Source organism: Mercenaria mercenaria, chromosome 6, assembly GCF_021730395.1.
Source record: "Mercenaria mercenaria strain notata chromosome 6, MADL_Memer_1, whole genome shotgun sequence".
NCBI lineage: Eukaryota > Metazoa > Mollusca > Bivalvia > Venerida > Veneridae > Mercenaria > Mercenaria mercenaria.
Window position 1 is genome coordinate 51,019,617 of NC_069366.1, and position 15,050 is coordinate 51,034,666.

Sequence of the window (15,050 nt, forward strand, 5' to 3'; positions counted from 1 at the left end):
GATCATAGACAATGATATAAATATAAGTATTATTGAACTTGAACATCATTAATCTTGCCTTTTCATACATAATTGAGCCGTGCCATGGGAAAACCAACATAGTGGCTTTGTGACCAGCATGGATCCAGACCAGCCTGCGCATACTGATGCGGGAGGCATATAGTGATTGTCCTGTCCGTTCGTCCGTCCGTACGAGGTTAACCAAATGGGACCGTTTCGTCTAGCATCAATACCCCTTACTAGAATGACTTGATACTAATGCAGATGTAACCTGTGACCATTCCTCATCTTCAGACATCACCTGACCTCAGTTTGACCTTGACCTTGAACTTGACCTCGTTTTGGACTTAGGTTGCTTTGTATCAACAAGGATGCCACCGGGGGCATCAAGCGTTTATTGAACACAGCTCCTTGTTTCTAAGGGGAATCTAGCTCTTTGTAATGGGGTTTCTTCAACTTGTTTCTAATACAAATCTCCAATAGAATATACAAAAACCTTAAAAATGAAAAATGTGTTTAAATTTTGCTTAAAAGTGACTGACCACACCTTTAAGGACTCTGGCTGGCTTTGAAGTTTTGCTTTCTTTAAATTATTTTATAACTGAAATGCTCCTCTGTGGATTTTAATTAATTTTGTGTGAATTCATAGTACCAAAAAGTTATAAATTGATACCATGGTATATCCAAACTTAGACTGACCACATTTTGATAAAAGATAATTTAACAGGACAGTATGAAACAAGTACATGTATGCTATATTAAATGTCCTGAAGCTGGTATATGTATGCTTTTTATATTTCTTTGCTATGCTTTACTTGACCTGTTGTCTACTTTCTGATTAATGTGTACATGCATGTTTAAAAAAACACACACTTTTTGTTGTATTTTGTATTGTTTTACAAACACTTTTTGCTTTTTGTCATTTATAACAATACAAAATCTTGTATAATTATTTTGATAGTGAAAAAAACTTTATTAGAATACATTGATTGTTATTTTTTGTGAATGAGAGAAAACAATGTTGTGACCATAGTAACAGTTCATATTTTGACAAGTGAACATGAAAATATTTAAAAAAAGCAACAGCTGTGGTCAAATAATGAAAAAGATCTCAGTGAAGAAGCACTTAAGCACTTAAATGTTCATTTATTAAAACATGTAAAAATCTCTGCTGCTTAATTGACTTCCTGTTCACAACATGTAGGCTGGCATTTGAAATTACAATTTTTTTTACATTAAATGAATTGATATAAGAAGTTTTGTTACAGTCAAATATATAAGTGACATTTGTATTTTGTTTCAGTCTCTGTTGTTTTTTTTTCACTTTATATATATGACTGTATTTTAATGCAATATATATGGTACATGAACTGGAGCAGATTTAAAATTAAAGCTACGGGTAGGTGAATTGAAAAAAAAACACTTTTCTGTGTATTTATGTTTCAAACTATCTGCATTAAAATCTCGAGAGTTAATTCACCAATGTCATCTGTTCTGGTGAGGGTTGCTCTTCACATCATGCAACATTGTTTTGTTATTTAACCTTTAACCTGCTGGTGGCAAGTGATTCTGCCTTTGCGACCAGTGCAGACCAAGATCAGCCTGCACATCCGTGCAGTCTGATCATGGTCTGCACTGTTCGCTATTCAGTCAGTAAATTTTCAGTAAACACCCCTTCAAATGATAAATGGTGCTGCCCAAATTGGAAGATGGACCAGTCCATTATAGAAATTTAGCATGGTAAGGGTTAAAGCAGTAGAAAGACCTTGAGCATCATCAGATGAGATAAAAAAAAAAAAGTATCTATCTGTAACGGGCACCGCCTTCCTAAGCTGTGGTTTAGGGGACAAATTCTGTTGAAGACGGAAACCACGAGTACGGGGTTCGAATCCGACTCGGGGGTCTAACTAAGGATCAGACCTATATTTGAAGTGAATCAACAAATTCCAAAGTAGACATTACATTTAATATTTCAACCTGTGTCTTATCCCACTAATTTACAATTAATTAACAAATGTACATGAATCCTACATATTAAGCAGAAAGTAAGGGAACTCGACGCAGCGAGAGAAGGAACCCTCCCAAACAGTCATCGTTTTCACATTTATGCACATTTTACCGCATAAAAATATCTAACAATTATTTCATTGGTCGCAGCTATAGTATCTAGGCAACTCATTACAAAACAAAACTTCGTAACTTTCCATAAGTGCAATTGACCAACCATGCACAAGATGACATTAGTAAGAATGATTGGTTATTAGCGGTGCGTGTTCCAATCAAATGCCCCTTAGCAGCAGACGACAATGACCAGACGTCAAATAATAGAACATTAACCGGTGTAATACAAAATGTGTGTGCAGGTCATTTACACAGTTGAAGTCTAAAAGATAAAGGTTGGTACCAGGCCTGTTACATACCATTTAAAAGATTGTGAAAAATCTTATATTTGGATACTTTGTTTCACTGAGCTGCACAAAATAGGCCAAAACCTAAGTACTAATAAACTTGGATAATGTGGCAGTTGACCTGAATACAATCGACACTGTTTATTGTCCAATACAGGTAAATCCAATAATTGCTTTGCAACAGATCTATGACGGATTATCTTTGAACACTCCTGGACTTATTGGACTCAACTGCCACATTATCAAAGTTTATTAGTATATAGCAGGGTTGTCTTTTCCAGTTATCAATGTATTTAATCATAGCATAATAATACAATTAAAAAAGACAGAAATTTTAAAAAAAAAAATCAAAAATTTGATTTTAACCTGCAATATTATGAGTAATGATTACAGCGATTACTTTAATGACAGTATATCATTTTGCCAATTTCATAAGTATTGTATGTAAATGTAAATACAGTGCTTAGTAATGACCTTTTTCAAGATTATGATATTTGCAATAAAACCACAAATTATCAAGTTTTCTCTATATCCTGTGTATTGATATATTATAAAATACAGTTTCTATAGGGTGCAACAGCTGTCAAGGTAATTTAAAATTAATGTCATAAATTCAAATTATATGAGACTGTCAGATTACTGTTTTGTTTAGGAGTGTGAACATATGTCAATTTAAGATTAACAATTAAATTTGAGCCAGTCTTATGCCATGGCTGTTAATATTCTTAACTAATTCTTAATATTATGCCGTTCAGTGACGGTTCACTGTTTCATATTTGAAGCTTATCTTGCGGGGTTGAATTAATTCCCTTTTAGGTACATAACCACATCCAGCTGGCTTATTGAAGGTGGTCCAAGTTCTGCTTTTGCACTACTAGCGTAAGTTAATACTCTAAGAGCCTACTTAGGACTCTCAGTGCCATCAAAGCTGTAAAGTTACCACTTGACACTAGGTGTTAATGAGACTTAAACAACATGCCTGCCCCTACCCCAACAACAGAGTATTTAAACTGAGGGCACAAGACTTCATTAAAGTCCAATTATTGCAGAAAAAAGTTCTCCTCAGCCAAGGATCTACTCTAGAAATGTAATCTAAACTCTCCCTGTTCATAGCTGTGATTTTAAAAAGGAAAAAAAATACATGTATCTATAATTAAATGATTGTGATTTAGAAAAATGTAATAATCATATTGTATTAATTTCAGTATAACAGAGTCATTAGGGGACAAACCTTTTGAAGTGTCCCTCAGTTCACCAACACAGAGCAGAGTGCGTGTGTACTTACAGATACTCGACAAGCAAGATGGAATGTACATTGTCAGATTCCGCATTTACAGCACCCTTGAGAATATCAAAATTGCTGTCACATACAACGGTGAACATGTTGCAAAGTCACCATATGAACTGCCAGGTAAATTATGGATTGTTTAACTTCAGTTACTGTGTTTGTTCTGTGAAAAGAGTTTATAATACATGACGATTGTATATGATTTTATACTGTACTGGAATTAGCATCAACATGATCAATATACTATATTAGGCTATGTCTTCATGAGGGCTAAGACCACACTGAACAGGTTCCTAAGTTATGAATACACATATTTACAGATGATAACCGTCAGTAAATTTCAACAAATTGGTTTTGTTTTTTACCAAACACAGATTAATAGCAACAGTTAGAGATGACATTTGCAGATTATGTCTCATAGGTGTGGGAGACATATTGTTTTTGCCTTTGCTGTCTGTCTGTCCATCCACATTAAGCTTGTCCGGCTTTCACAGGTCAAACTGCTGGCCGGATTTCGAAGAAACTTCACAGGAGTGATCAATACCAAGCCTAGTTGTGCATATCGCTGGCATATTCCGCTTCACTGCACAAAATGGCCAAAAGAGCTAAAAATAGAAAAAAATCTTGTTCGGCTTTGACTGGTCAAACTGCTGGCTGGATTTCAACGAAACTTCACAGGAGTGATCAGTACCAAGCCTAGTTATGCATATAGCTGACACATTCCGCTTCGCTTCACAAATGGCCGCCAGAGCTAAAGATAGAAAAATCTTGTCCGGCTTTCACAGGTCACACTGCTGGCTGGATTTCGATGAAACTTCACAGGAGTGATCAGTACCAACCCTAGTTGTGCATGTCGCTGCCATGTTTCACTTCGCTGCACAAAATGGCCACCAGAGCTAAAAATAGAAAAATCTTGTCCGGTTTTCACAGATCAAACTGCTGGACAGATTTCGATGAAACTTCACAGGAGTGATCAGTACCAAGTCTAGTCATGCCCCGCTTCGCTGCACAAAATAGCAGCCAGAGCTAAAGGAATACATAGAGGGGAGACATATGTTTTTGTGACAAAAATACCTTCTTGTTACAGTTACTTTTCCATTTTCATCACATTATTATAAACTTGTATGTCAATATTTACACAACTTCAAGCCTTCTTAGCGATCTCTATAGGTAGGAAACAAGACTGTTGATACTAATCTAATTGGTGACAGGACAGGGGTTCGTTAAGAGCTAAGGGATTTGGATTTTCCGCAGCTGTAGTGGACTGGAAATTTAAGTGCTAGTAACAGCACTGTTCTGTGAACTGATCATTGTATAGCTGAATATACTGTTTAACATGTAAAGTGGACACAACAAAACAAGAGCGCAGCACCTGGGCTAATATGATGAAGCCTGAGAGGTACTGGGTATAATATGTTAGAAGTGTCTTCAGTCATGTACATGTATTTTTAGCTCTACTATTTCTTGTCGCCGTTTTTGATAAAGTTAAATATCTCTGTTACTATCAATAAGCTATTGACTTGAGGCTTAAAATAATTATTTACTATCAAAGTTGACACCAGGAGAAACAATCCCCATAACTCTGATTTGAATTTTGACAGAGTTATGCCCCTTTTTAACTTATGAAAGTCTACAACAGGAGAAACAATCCCCATAACCCTGATTTTAATTTTGACAGAGTTATGCCCCTTTTTAACTTATGAAAGTCTACACCAGGAGAAACAGTCCCCATAATTCTGATTTGAATTTTACTGGCAAAAATTCAGAGTCAAGCACTGAGAAAAATCGAGCATGCTGTCTTACGGACAGCTCTTGTTCTACCTTGTTTTAACACTGAGATTATTCAGTTCTTAAAAAAAAATCAGCTTTTATTCAATGTATAATTAAATTTCATTTTAGTTTACATAGATTTTGTTTACCATGAATTCATTGTGATAAATTTGTCACTTTTAAGTGACGTTTTTGTTTTTGCTTAATATTGTTTTATCAGATGAACCAGATGTGTTTGTAAGATCACAACATCTGAATACTTCTTTTCTTTAGTCAGGAGGACATGTGATGGCTAAGCAACTTTTGTTAAATGCATTGTTTTCTGCAGTTTCCAACAAATCAACCCATTTTGTTTCCTTGCAGTTTTTTTTTTCTCGCAAGCAAAATATTGAAAGATTGCACACCTGTTTAAAACTAAATTTCATATATAATCCTACACTAGATATAAGGTTTAGCATGAAAGTGAAATTTTTTTGATAAGCTGTGGTAATGTCAACAAGCAAAAGATCAGTTTCATGTGAAAACTTGTTAAATTATGTTTGCTCTTTGAAGGTCTCTTTTAAGCTTTTTAATACAACAAAAATGTGATATATCTTTAGAATTTGATACAAGTTTTTGCCTGAAGAAAAAGCTGTTCACATTTTGTTAGCCTAAGTCAGTTTTAATTGCGGCTTGTCAAATTTTATGTCAGACTTTTCACCAGCAGCTTTTAGTGGCATATTCTAAGTTTGACAAGGAATCTGTCCTTTCTGTCTTTTTACAATGTATGAAAGAAAAAGCCTTTACTTAAATGGCATAATAATTCTTGAAAATGAGGTTTGCCTGTCTTGCCTGAAAGAAAGAAGCTCCAGTTCTTTTAAGTCAGTTTCCTGTTTCAGGAGATGCAAAGTTTAAAATAAAATTATTTGTCTTAAAGTCTTGTCTTATTTTGTAGGAATTTACATAAGGGATTTTTCAGGGAGGAAGAACCACTTACCTTACGTAGGCTACTTTAGTGGCCCTACTGCTGCCCTGTTCAAATTATTCAACTATTCACTTACCTTACGTAGGCTACTTTAGTGGCCCTACTGCTGCCCTGTTCAAATTATTCAACTATTCACTTACCTTACGTAGGCTACTTTAGTGGCCCTACTGCTGCCCTATTCAAATTATTCAACTATTCACTTACCTTACGTAGGCTACTTTAGTGGCCCTACTGCTGCCTTATTCAAATTATTCAACTATTCACTTACCTTACGTAGGCTACTTTAGTGGCCCTACTGCTGCCCTGTTCAAATTATTCAACTATTCACTTGCTTTTTTGTGACATTGACTGACAAGTTGTTTATCTGTTATAGACTTCAGCATTGGCTTCTGTGACATGCTGCCTCCCTGAGCTAGCCATTCAACAGTACTTGTTAAATGTTCAACATTCAAGTTGTACATTTTGTTCATCCAATACAGGCTTTTTATTTCATGCATTTCAGTGGAATACTGAAATTTATCAGTGAAATAAAATTGATATTTTCACTGTTTCAAACAATGAAAATATCATTTTTATTTTTCACTGGTCAGAACTACACATGAATGCGAAAGAATATGAATTATAAAGATAACAGGTAATTCCTTGCAAAATATACTTCAGTAAAGATATAGATGTATAGAAATACTAACAGGATCATAAATGTATACATTCTATCATAATAAAATATAAAAGAAATCAGGAAACGTAATAGAACTATTTACAATTTTCCTTCAAAGATATCCTGACGTCACGACATAATGACGTCATGATGCGATGCACCTGACGTTGTGCGGACAAACTGGATATAATTTTATAAAAACCATTTAAAAAACATAAAATAAATAGAAAATTTGTTTGTTTCAGTGTAAGATCTAAATATATTTCACGCATGAACACCATAATTTACATTAAAAATATTGCATTATGTGTTCACTCGGTGAAATATATTTCGATCTTACACTAAAACAAACAAATATCCTCTATATGTATCTACAACACTTGTTTTGTGTGCCATTTACTGACATTTTGTACCTCCATTACAGGCCTTCTTTATCCTGAGACCTACTACTGTATTCTACAACACTTGTTTTGTGTGACATTTACTGACATTTTGTACATCCATTACAGGCCTTCTGTATCCTGAGACCTGCTACTGTATTCTACAACACTTGTTTTGTGTGACATTTACTGACATTTTGTACATCCATTACAGGCTTTATATATCCTAAGACCTGCTACTGTATTGTACAACACTTGCGTTGTGTGACATTTACTGACATTTTGTACATCCATTACAGGCCTTATATATCCTGAGACCTGCTACTGTATTCTACAACACTTGTTTTGTGTGACATTTACTGACATTTTGTACCTCCATTACAGGCTTTATGTATCCTGAGACCTACTACTGTACAGGATTTATGTATTCTGAGACCTGCTACTGTATTCTACAACACTTGATTTGTGTGACATTTACTGACATTTTGTACCTCAATTACAGGATTTATGTATCCTGAGACCTGCTACTGTATTCTACAACACTTGATTTGTGTGACATTAACTGACATTTTGTACATCCATTACAGGCTTTATGTATCCTGAGACCTGCTACTGTATTCTACAACACCTGATTTGTGTGACATTTACTGACATTTTGTACCTCCATTACAGGTCTTCTGTATCCTGAGACCTGCTACTGTATTCTACAACACCTGATTTGTGTGACATTTACTGACATTTTGTACCTCCATTACAGGCCTTCTGTATCCTGAGACCTGCTACTGTATTCTACAACACTTGATTTGTGTGACATTTACTGACATTTTGTACCTCCATTACAGGCCTTCTGTATCCTGAGACCTGCTACTGTATTCTACAACACTTGCTTTGTGTGACATTTACTGACATTTTGTACATCCATTACAGGCCTCATGTATCCTGAGACCTACTACTGTATTATACAGCAGTAGCTTTGTGTGACATTTACTGACATTTTGTACATCCATTACAGGCCTTATATATCCTAAGACCTGCTACTGTATTCTACAACACTTGTTTTGTGTGACATTTACTGACAATTTGTACCTCCATTACAAACCTTATATATCCTGAGACCTGCTACTGTATTCTACAACACTTGTTTTGTGGGATATTTACTGACAATTTGTACCTCCATTACAAACCTTATATATCCTGAGACCTGCTACTGTATTCTACAACACTTGTTTTGTGTGACATTTACTGACATTTTGTACCTCCATTACAGGCTTTATGTATCCTGAGACCTACTACTGTATTCTACAACACTTATTTTGTGGGGCATTTACTGACTTTTTGTACCTTCATTACAGGCTTTATGTATCCTGAGACCTACTACTGTATTCTACAACACTTGTTTTGTGGAGTATTTACTGACATTTTTTACATCCAATACAGGCTTTACTGTACATCCATTACAGGTGTTATGTATCCTGAGACCTACTACTGTATTCTACAACACTTGATTTGTGTGACATTTACTGACAGTTTGTACCTCCATTACAGGCTTTATGTATCCTGAGACCTACTGCTGTATTCTACAACACTTGCTTTGTGTGACATTTACTGACATTTTGTACATCCATTACAGGCCTCATGTTTCCTGAGACCAACTACTGTATTCTACAACACTTGATTTGTGTGACATTTACTGACAGTTTGTACCTCCATTACAGGCTTTATGTATCCTGAGACCTACTGCTGTATTCTACAACACTTGCTTTGTGTGACATTTACTGACATTTTGTACATCCATTACAGGCCTCATGTTTCCTGAGACCTACTACTGTATTCTACAACACTTGTCTTGTGGGACATTTACTGACATTTTGTACCTCCATTACAGGCTTTATGTATCCTGAGATCTGCTACTATATTCTACACTTGCTTTGTGTGACATTTACTGACATTTTGTACCTCCATTACAGGCTTTATGTATCCTGAGACCTGCTACTGTATTCTACAACACTTGCTTTGTGTGACATTTACTGACAGTTTGTATCTCCATTACAGGCTTTATGTATCCTGAGACCTGCTACTGTATTCTACAACACTTGATTTGTGTGACATTTACTGACATTTTGTACCTCCATTACAGGCTTTATGTATCCTGAGACCTACTACTATATTCTACAACATTTGCTTTGTGTGACATTTACTGACATTTTGTACCTCCATTACAGGCTTTATGTACCCTGAGACCTGCTACTGTATTCTACAACACTTGTGTGACATTTACTGACATTTTGTACCTCCATTACAGGCCTCATGTATCCTGAGACCTACTACTGTATTATACAACAGTAGCTTTGTGTGACATTTACTGACTTTTTGTACATCCTTTGCAGGCTTTATGTATCCTGAGACATGCTACTGCCCTGAACCAGACATTCAGCAATGGTTTACCAGTATGGAATGCACAAACTCGTACAAACAGATCAAGAATGATCTATCTCTGTTCAAAGATATAGACCTAGAAAAGACGGCTGCCGAAACTATACAGCGCTTCAATATAAGCACCGCACACAGTCTTTGTTACTACAAAATCATAGATAATCAGGTAAAACTTTTAAATTGGAATTATTTGAAATATTTATAAATGTTTAGGCAAAGTTAAAATCTGGGGACTGTCAAAATTGAATTTTTATCAGACCAGCAATTCGGTAGTTTTGCATGTGTAAGTCAGTTAGAGCACTATATGCTTTTGCAAACATGATGAATATGAGTGACACTGTACGATATTTGCTGATCGTGCAACTGGCATGAAAAGGCTGTGATTTGATATTAACATTTTTCTGTATAATGCAAGTTGCACCTGTGTGACCTATGGGTTTGTAGTTCATGGCTTGTATAAAGGAGGAACATTCCAAACCTCACAATACTTAACTGGCTATGATTCACTTTTGATGAGACATTAGATTGTTTGCTATTCTAACAGCCTCTGCTACGTGACGTTTTAGTTTATTAGATCTGGGATTTTGTATTTTGCTCTTGTAAATTTTGCCTGGCCTGATCACACTTGGGGCTTGCGCACCTTGTGTAATCCAACCTAGCTTAATCCACTTGAGCCGAATACTGTATGCGTCCCAGACCAAGCTACTATAATTATAATTACCCTATTGTATTTCATCCTGAATTATGAACTACAGAACCACACTTCATTTCTTTGGTGCAAAAGGCAGTAGACATGCATGACATGTAAATGATAGAACACTTTTACAGTCTTTGTGATAAACAAACAAAAGAGTGTACTTCTTTTTTTATGGCCTTCCTTGAAAAAGAGGGGTTTATTGCTTTACTCATGTTGGTCTGCCAGTCCATCTGGCCATCTGTATGTCGGTAGACACTTCGGTTTCCATTCAGTTACTAGAGAATGCTTTAGCCTATAGTTGTCAAACTTCAGTATGGTCAGTAGATGATCCCTATTATTTTTGGCATCAGTAGGTCAAAGATCAAGTTCATAGTAACCTTGAGGCTGAAAACAGTTTCCTAATGGTGATCTGTAACTGAAGAATGTTTTTATCTACAGTGGCCAAACTTAATAGCATTATTGTCCCTTCTGGTTTTGAGATCCGTAGGTCAGAAGTCAAGGTGACAGAGACCCGAGCATGCTTATGCCTAAGGCCATTAAACTTATAACCTTATTGTTCAGGGAGTCATTAGGTCAAAGGTCAATGTCACAGTACTGTGAAATAATTTTTATTTGCGTAGGACGAATTTTCGCGTATTTCGCGCTAGGACTGATGCGCGAATTAAAGACCGCGCTATTATTAATTTTTAATTTTATTTTTTATTTCTAAAATTGAAACGCGCGAATTAAAGCCCGCGCGAAAAAGTCCTTTTTCACATTTGCGCGAAATTTCATGCCAGCGAATTTAAATGATTTCACAGTATACCAGAGGCTGAAAATTATACAACTAGTCACCTCCAACATTTAGTCATGAGGAGCATATGTGTTTTACAAAATGTATTATTTGTCATATTCATTATTGTCAAGCATGATTTTTTTTTTTTTCAGATATATCGTAAAACATTTGGCCAGCATGTTGGGTTTAAGATGTTTAGCGATGCCATTTTGTTGTCTTTAACAAAGAAGGTAAGTCAGGAATATTGAATTTTTTTTGGCAGATTTCATATAGGCTTTTATACTCAGTCGAACTGCGAGGCAAATACCTAGATTGAATTAGCTAGGTCAGTTTGCTATACAGTAAACTTACCAGTATCTTTCATTTAGGATATATTACCAGAACTGGATATCACACCTTGTCGGGTAAGGAAATTTCATGAAAAATTGTACAAAAGTAACACTGGGCATTGATGTTAATTATACACCAAATCTCTTTTCCTTATTTACAATGCAGGAGCTTCATCATAAAAAGTAAAACAGTGTTTCTCAAATGTATTGTTGTTACATGAATGTTTTCTGCTGCACTGCCTTGGATTTGTATATTGTTATTGCATTTATACCACTTATACATGTACTAGTATGTACCATACTTTAGTATTAAGTCAAAGATATATACAGTGAAACTTGGATATAGCAACTGCATTGGATATATTCTTTACTTCAAAACATTCCTGGTAACTGAAGAAAGTAGAGAAAGTGTGCATTGGAGAGTTTTAATCAGTGGTTTTATGTAACAGCCTCTTAACTGACTTTAATCTTACAAATTTTACTGTCATATTTCTAACTTTTGTCAAAGCTATGATCCCTTATTAGTTATTTACTGAAATAGCGGATAAGTCTTATTTCTAAGTGGGCATATATTTGTTTGCAGGTAAAACTTCCAGATCTTGAATTTTTTGTGAATCTCGGAGATTGGCCACTGGAGAAAAGGAAACGCACGGAAAACCCATTGCCGATATTTTCATGGTGTGGATCAGATGACTCGCTAGATATTGTCATGCCTACCTATGATCTGACAGAAGCAACGTTGGAAATGTTAGGAAGGTAATTTTTAGCGCAGCTGTTCAAAGAAGAGGTAGAGCTATTGCAGCATTCACCGACTAGTAGTCATCCTGATTCAGTTAAGTTTTTGTATGTATACTGGTATCTTAGTAATTCTATTTTGCCTTTTCTACAAAATTATGTTCCTTTTTTCTGCTTGGCAATATTTGGTCAAGTTCTTAGCTCACCTAAGCACAAAGTGCTCTTTATTGAATGTCCATCATCCGTCAGTCTGTCTGTCATCCACAATTTATTTAAAGGACATCTCCCAAGTAACCAGTAAACCAATTTCAAAAAATCTTCAGAGGATGTTATTCATGTATAGGGCTATGAGATTCCTCTGGTTAGAAACTTATGGCTTGATTTCAAAATAATTTCACACAAATGTTCCTAAATTGACTCTCTACAGAAATTATTCAAGCCAGCTGTGAAACTCATTTGAGCAATCTAAGGCCATCAGGGCCCTTTTGTTGAAGTTAAGCTGGCATCTCAGTAACTACTTATGAGAATGGATTAGATCTTCAATCTTGTTCACTGTGATTTTCTGACATGCTGTGCACAGTTTTATAATTATGTTTTGTTTCCATAAAGCTATGCTCATATAAGCTGGTATTGTATTTAGCTTCATAGCAGTGGAAAGTTCCATAACTCGTTACTTACTCATACTTTTAAAAGCAAAATTGTTGCCCCTTTAAAGTATGATTTCTTTGTATTTATTTATTTTACTTTTTTGTGACAAAGCATTTGAATAGTTGGGCATTGCTGTCCTCTGGTCAGCTCTTGTGGATTGGATACTGCAGGATACTGTTACAGTTAGTTTAAGGGGTTCTTAACACATTGACAGGTATAAAAGAACCTTTAGAAAATGAACAGATTCTTATGGGGGACTGTGCTTTGTAAAGATGTATTTGTTCAGTTTTGTAAATAACAATATTATGTAAATTTTTAGTCAGGTTTTCAGTGATTGTGGAAAAACATGAAAAAAAATCTATATACCTACAAGTTGAGATAATTTCAAAGTCTGTATCTTTCAGACAGTCATTAGATGTGTTTCATGTAATGGGTAAAAGTCCAACACGCTGGGAGAACAAAACTGAAATAGGTTTCTGGCGTGGACGTGACAGCCGGCAGGAGCGTTTAGATCTTGTCGTGATGTCGAGAAAACATCCAGACTTACTTCACGCAAAAATGACGAGAATGTTCTTCTTTAAACATGATCAGGAGAAATATGGGGATCTTGTGAATAATATCCCTTTCTTCGATTTCTTTAAGGTTTGTAATATATATAGCATTACAATAAACTTACATTGATGTGATGTAACTGTGATTTTGTTGTTGAAGAATGAAAATGTTTGAAAATTGAAATAAGACCAACAAATTATGTACATGTACTGATCTGTAAGAAGTACTGCAGATTAGAAAAATTGCTTTATTTGCATTTTCTGTATTTTAATATTACTTGGTAAATAATACAAAAAAGCAAGTATCTAGATATTAGTCTGTCTTTCTGAAGCTAATTACCAGTACTGGTTCCATGATCTTGTTTTGTTTTCAGTATAAATACCAAGTCAATATTGATGGAACAGTTGCAGCGTACAGATTGCCGTATCTTCTGGCAGGGGACTCTGTAGTCCTTAAACAAGACTCTCATTATTATGAACATTTCTACAAAGATTTGAAGCCTTACGTCCACTACGTACCATTCAAAAGGGATCTGAGTGACCTGCTAGAGAAAATACAGTGGGCTAAAGATAATGATGAAAAGGTAAACTGAAATTAAAAAGAAAACACACAGTGAAACATAGCTGGTTCCAGCATCAATTGCTAGAAAACATACAGTGAAACGTAGCTGGTTCCAGCATCAATTGCTAAAGCAACTAGGCTTCCAAGCAATTTGCCTGATCCCCAGCCATTTTTCTTTTATTTACAGTCTTTGGATTATTCAAAACTCTTGATAATTTGAGTGTTTTGCTCATTTTGTTAGTCTGCAGTTGGGAGGAGAGGGGAGGAGAGGGAATCAGTGTTTAACTGGTTGTATATTTTACTGCATCTGCAAATCATGTCTTGGTATTATAGATGGCGAAATTGTAATTGTTATGTCCCCCTTCAAAGAAGGAGGGGTATATTGTTTTGCAGATGTCGGTCAGATGATAACTCAAGAACGCTTGGGCCAAGGATCATGAAAGTTGATAGGGAGGTTGATCATGACCAATAGATGACCCCTATTGATTTTGAGGCTTTTAGGTCAAAGGTCAAGGTCACAGTGTTCCAGAACAGTTAAACGGTTTCCGGATGCTAATTCTAGAATGCTTGCACCTAGGATTATTAAACTTCATAGGGAGGTTGGTCATGACCAGCAGATGACCCCTATTGATTTTGTGGTCAGTAGGTCAAAGGTCAAGGTCACAGCGACCCAGAACAGTTGTATGATTTCCGGATAATAACTCAAGAATTCTTGGGTCTAAGATCATGAAAGTTGATAGGGAGGTTGGTCATGACCAGCAGATGACCCCTATTTATTTTTGGGTCTGAAGGTCAAAGGTCAATGTCAAATGACCCGGAACAGTTAAACTGTTTCCAGACGAGAAATTGAGA

General features: G+C 35.7%; 1 protein-coding gene across 1 annotated transcript in view; it reads left to right on the plus strand.

Annotated features, from left to right (window-relative positions):
* The window catches only part of LOC123548921 (protein O-glucosyltransferase 2-like), a 36,835-nt gene that overhangs the window by 16,512 nt on the left and 5,273 nt on the right, over positions 1-15,050 (plus strand). Inside the window, exons 2-7 of the mRNA XM_053545878.1 lie at positions 3,614-3,819; positions 9,856-10,067; positions 11,526-11,603; positions 12,286-12,458; positions 13,490-13,727; positions 14,011-14,220. Coding sequence (XP_053401853.1) covers positions 3,614-3,819; positions 9,856-10,067; positions 11,526-11,603; positions 12,286-12,458; positions 13,490-13,727; positions 14,011-14,220 — 1,117 coding nt within the window. The remainder of the gene's footprint in view (positions 1-3,613; positions 3,820-9,855; positions 10,068-11,525; positions 11,604-12,285; positions 12,459-13,489; positions 13,728-14,010; positions 14,221-15,050) is intronic.